The 5,312-nt window shown below is 43.1% G+C and overlaps 1 protein-coding gene across 2 annotated transcripts; it reads left to right on the top strand.

Annotated features, from left to right (window-relative positions):
• The first annotated feature begins 106 nt into the window (after positions 1 to 106).
• On the top strand, positions 107 to 5,098 carry LOC106589469 (large ribosomal subunit protein mL38). 2 transcript variants are annotated; one of them, XM_045710463.2, is made up of 4 exons: positions 107 to 313; positions 3,320 to 3,522; positions 3,871 to 3,916; positions 4,468 to 5,098. In XM_045710463.2, the coding sequence occupies exons 1-4, from the start codon at positions 295 to 297 to the stop codon at positions 4,491 to 4,493; spliced, it is 294 nt and encodes a 97-aa protein (XP_045566419.1). In that variant the 5' UTR covers positions 107 to 294; the 3' UTR covers positions 4,494 to 5,098. The 2 variants fall into 2 exon arrangements, with proteins under 2 accessions (XP_045566419.1, XP_014034972.1); XM_014179497.3 differs by having other exon boundaries at positions 107 to 353.
• Positions 5,099 to 5,312: the final 214 nt, after the last annotated feature.

Genomic DNA, 5,312 nt, shown 5'->3' with positions numbered 1-5,312 from the left:
TGAACGCGGCAGACGCTCCACATGATGACGAAGTACGCATACACATACCTATTCCCACCTACCGGATGTTACAATTCTGCGTTTCTTCATTCACCAAAGTCAGACAGCGCCCGGTGGAAGTAGAGGTCTTGTGCGATTCTCTTGGCGCGAGTACAGTTGGTGAGAATGTGTGGACGATGGAGAAGAAGAGTAGAGTAAAAGGGGCTAAAGTTAGAAATTAACAGCAGTTTATGGTGTGAGTGCTCTTCACGAGCAAGGATATGTTTTTGGTTGACCCAGTTTACGGTCTCGAAGATGGTGAATGACGAATTGGGTAAAGTGGAATCGGTCAGAGTGATCAGGACTCATGAGCGGTATGGTGTTGATTTCGTGTGTCAAAATCGCAAAATAGGAAAGCTCTATGGCTCTTCAAGATGTCGACATATGATGTGCAAAGCTATGCTGTTCAGAGTAGATCACCGGTTAAAGGTGTTGTCTCTGGTGTCTCGCTTGACCGAGGTAAAGACAGTTTAGGGTTGAATATTCGACGGATATTCGCCTGTAGTTTTCCTTACGTCCACATAGTGACAAATCAAAAATGTCAAATTTCAATTACTCCTAAAATGTTAGAAACTGGTTCTAGCTAACCCGAAGGCATAGACACACATTGCACTTTTTTTTTGTCGAAAAAAAGTATTTTTTATATATATATATATATATATATATATATATATTAGTTTTTTTGTCAATCTCCCACTCTTTTAAATTATTTACATTTTTGAATTCCAATAGCTCTTTGTCATGTGACCTACTGACTTCAAACAAGGTTCAGAATGTTGTCAGTGGGCCTACACATTGCACACCCTTTAGTTTGTCCATTTTCATCTCACAATTTTACATGAATTTTCAATGTTTCTAATTTCAATAGCTGCTTGGTCATGTGACCTACTGACCTCAAACTAGGTTCAGAATGTCCACTGACTACCCTTCTATATTGCACAGCCTTCAGTTTGTCCATTTTCATCTCACATGTTTTTACTCCTTACCCGGTCAACACCCCTCTCCCTTGGCCTTAGAATATAGCTTACTCCCTGGAATTACTAAGACGTCTATAGTCCCACTGTCAGGAACCACGTGCACCTGGTAAACCGAAACAAGCTCTGTGCTCCTAGTGACCTGCCTGCTTTTTTCTGCTCACAGACTAAGTCCCCACTCCAACCTCCATGGCATGAGTGCTGCACCCAGCCCCCGGGTCCGACCGCCCCTGCTTGGACTCGGAGTGCCCCCCACCTTGTTAGAGGCCTCCTTGTGCACCTGGTGACCCGCCCGTTTTTATCCGCTCAGAGACTAAGTCCCCAATCGACATCAAGTGCCATTCGCAATACTTATAGGCTTGAGAACCAAATACCCCTTGCAGTATCTAGCGGCACCATCAACTGGGTGTCGGAAGAAGCAACAGAAAATAATCATCCCCTTTTAATCATTTGCTTGCCCAGTCAGCCCTCCGGGACAGAACCATAGGAACCACCTTTACCAGCCCTTCAATCGATATTCCTCACTTTGACATGAGGGGGTCACAGTCACCCAACAGGGTGATTTGAGTGCGACCGCGACAGGTGGGTATGTTCCTTTTGAAGTTGATCAAGTTGACATTCAGTGATCCGTGTCCAGTGGGAACCTAGGCTTCTTCCGTCCGTTTTATGGTTCCGCAGCAAATCAATGAGCGTGGATGGTACTGCCCACATCAGATATAGGCCTCCCTACATCTGAGCGCAGAGGAGACCGCCCCACCTACAATGTGGGGGGCCGGCGAGAGCCGTAGTCTGGGGAGATCCGCGAGAAGGGCCTGGCGTGCATCCAGAGTTGCCGCAGCCAACCACTCTGACCTGGTTTATGAACTCTCGCCTGTCCCCGACCTGCCTTTGCCTACTCCCTTTGTTATAATAATTATCGGAGCTCAACCATCTGCCTCCTATGTCTGCATTTGGGTCTCGCCTTGTGTCCTTATACTGTGGACATTCTCAAAGTAGTTTGAGGTCAGTAGGTCACATGACCAAGGAGCTATTGAAATGTTAAATTTAGAAAGATTCATGTAAAAACATGTGAGATGAAAATGGACAAACTAAAGGGTGTGCAATGTGTTGGCCCACTGAGGGTATATTCTGAACCTTGTTTGAAGTCAGGTCACATGACCAAGGAGATATTGAAATTCAAATGTAAAAAAAAAAAAAGTTTGAACTTTGTATACACTAACTAATTCAATTAGGAATACAAAATGCTGTTCACACTTCCACATGTTTATTAGCTTTGGAAAGTGAATTCATGTCCAAATCGTGTGCTATGTTGTGTGCAATTTTTTTTTCCAACATCATGACACTTATTTGGGGTCTGTGGCTCAAGTGGTTTGAAAGCGCGAATATCCAACTTCAAACTGTCTTTACATTGGTTCTCGTTTGACAGAGAGGATGTGTGGTTTAAGAATAACGTTCCAGGAGTGGTAGACGCACATCGCTTTAATCGAACAATAGGCTTATTTGCGCCTTTCTGTCTATCAGTTTTACTGTCATTTGACGAAGTGGTTCTCCCGACTTAATGTAAAACTTTTGTATGAGAAATATACGGTGACACCGTATGCACAGAAGCCGCTGCAGTGTTACAATTGTAAAACGTTTGGACACTTGGCAAGTGTTTTGTCTAAGGAATAATAAATATGCAGTAGTTGAAGGGTCAGATGAAACATGCTGCTGTAATTGTGATTGGAATCATGTTCCCGGAGTGCCCTGTAAGGATGGAGGTTGCAGTAGCTAGGATCAGTGCGATCCAGCAGGTCTCCTATGTGAAGGCAGTGAAAATAGCTGAAGGAGTGAGTAGAGATTAGATGCTATTGGATGTCCCCACAGTCTGCAGTGAATGCCATGCAGGAGAAGGATCCCGACACACTAACAGTGAAGACGGACTTTTGCGTTTATAGCGCAAGTGATACATTGCACTAGTCAAACTAATAAAAACAATCTAATTAGCTAGACATTGTGAATGCGACAAATAGATTTCTGGATCTCCAGGACTTTACAGCTGAAATGTTACAGGGAGTACTGAATGAAGAGGTTCCTGAGCCTGTGTTGGGATCTGAATAGACATTTAAATCTGACTGAAGGAGTTTTTGGTTTGGTTTGGTTTGAAATTCAGGGTAGTAGCGTGAATTTGCTTAGTGATTTTTATTTTTGATAATTAGTACGAATTTGTTCATCCAAAACATTTTGTTTTTGGGGTATTTTTTACTACCCTGTACAGTAGGTGTCAGCAATTCACCTTATGAGTGTAGTCTTTGTTGTTTTTCCAGTCAACGTCCCCCTGGATCGGGTGCAAGCAGGCTGGGAGGAGACAAGTGGCCCGTACCACGTTCAGAGGCTTGCGGATCACTATGGGATCTTCAAGGATCAGTTCCCCATGGCCTATTTCGTCCCCTGGGTCACACTGAGCTTCAGCTACGACCAAGACAGCTCAGCACAAGTTCATTATGGGAATCACTTGATGCCCAAAGAGGTAAGAGAAATGGATCGTAGGGCATACAGTAGTTCATGACTAATACGGCGACAGTTATCGTATCTTTGCTCAGATCATTTTTTAGCTCTCTGAATCCTGCATGGCTCTCTTTCATTTCACCTGCCCTCCTCTGTGTGTGACAGGCTTCTGTAGCACCTCAGGTCAGTTTTGTGGCAGAGTAGGGCTCCCTATGGACACTGCTGCTCACCAGCCTGGGTAAAAGACACTAGTACACCATATGAGAATGAGTTTTGTAATCCAGTTCTTAACATGTCCACATGGTGGCACTGTGTCCCCATGCGAATGTATGACAAAAGAAATATTTACTGAATGATTCCTTCATTTCAGATGAGCATCTGCTGGATAGTGAAGGGGAGTGTGTGCGCTGGCTGGTGTGAGTATTGCAATAATGATTATTGTATTGTGCTTTTGTCAAACTTGTAAGTGATTTAAATTGTCTGGGGGTAAGGGCAATTCTCCAGTAACAGAATAATGCGGAGACTCTTATTTTACACTTTTTTAAATGTATGCCAAACAAAAACCCACGATTGCAAGTTAAAGTGCAGATGCAAAGTTTGGTAACAGAATGACAGTACCAACAGCACAAACCGCCATTCTGTTATCAAACTTTGCATCTGCACTGTCCTTCATGTGTTTTTGTAAAAATGTTGGTAGAAATTGTTAAAAGTAGTCCTTGTGCACAGTTATGGTTTGTTTAACTTTGCAGTGTCTCAACATCACTCTTACTGTGGAATTGCCCGTAATGAACTCCTTCCACCACCAATATGATGATTAGGATAATTACCCTTTTTAGATAAATTAATCTTCATAAATTAAAAACGGATTAATTACCATCAGAAAATGTAAACCTGTAATTTAAAATGACGACAATCACAAATTGGTCGCAAAAAAAAGAGTGGGCGATTGACATCCCCTCGTTTCCAGTGGGAACATCCCAGGTGGGGCTGTGACGTCAGGAGAGGACCTGTGTCAATATCTGGCCCCGATCCCCACCAAGGCTACCGGCTTTCACCGCTTTGTCTACATCCTGTTCAGACAGGAAGGAACCATCAACTTCCATGAAGACATCTGACCCTCAGGACTAACAGGACATACAAGTATCATTTGTGCTCCATGACCACCATCCATCCGTTCATTTCACAGTAACACGCTTCCCCCCTTTCTGCTCCTCGAATGCATCTCTGTCACAGCGGATATTTAAGACTGTAGATTTCTACAGGAAGCACCAGGACCGCATGAATCCAGCAGGCCTCTCTCTCTTCCAGGGTTTGAGTATTACTGTACTGAATGGTAGAAAGTCACAGGATTGCTGTAGGGGATATGGGTGGAGATCTTTGGATTAGGCTTCAATTGGGTTGAGGTCAGGTCTCCTTAAGGGAGAAACAATGGTTTATTACACTATCACTTCATCTTCCTGTCGAACCATAAAAGATGTAAGGATTGGAGAGAAGTGCCTACATTGGAGTATATATACTTGTGTTGGTAGAAACATGTTTTGGCTGAATGCAGCTGTATCGACCCTCTGGGCAGAATAAACTTGGTTAAGCTTTCATAATGTCCGTTGAGTGTTTTACTCTGAGAATTAGAACCTAACAATCTTAAGCCATCCCTTTAAATATGGTGTACCTTTTTTATTCGAATTGTTGACCGACTCACTAGAATACGTCGAGAACTGGTTCAGAATATAGGGATCAATTAAAGAAAGCCTTTTAGAAAGTATTCATAAACCTTGGCTTATTCCACATTTTGTTAGAGCCTGATTTTAATAT

This window comes from Salmo salar, chromosome 28 (assembly GCF_965601325.2).
Source record: "Salmo salar chromosome 28, fSalSal1, whole genome shotgun sequence".
Lineage (NCBI taxonomy): Eukaryota > Metazoa > Chordata > Actinopteri > Salmoniformes > Salmonidae > Salmo > Salmo salar.
This window is presented reverse-complemented; position numbering and strand designations above follow the sequence as displayed.

What these genes read in the sequence shown, in the direction of transcription:
- LOC106589469 (XM_014179497.3), top strand. Translation starts at nt 295, where the DNA reads ATGGTGAATGACGAATTGGGTAAAGTGGAATCGGTCAGAGTGATCAGG. An exon ending in ATCACTTGATGCCCAAAGAG is followed by an intron (nt 3,523 to 3,870) that starts GTAAGAGAAATG and finishes CCTTCATTTCAG; the next exon opens with ATGAGCATCTGCTGGATAGT. An exon ending in GAGTGTGTGCGCTGGCTGGT is followed by an intron (nt 3,917 to 4,467) that starts GTGAGTATTGCA and finishes CCTCGTTTCCAG; the next exon opens with TGGGAACATCCCAGGTGGGG.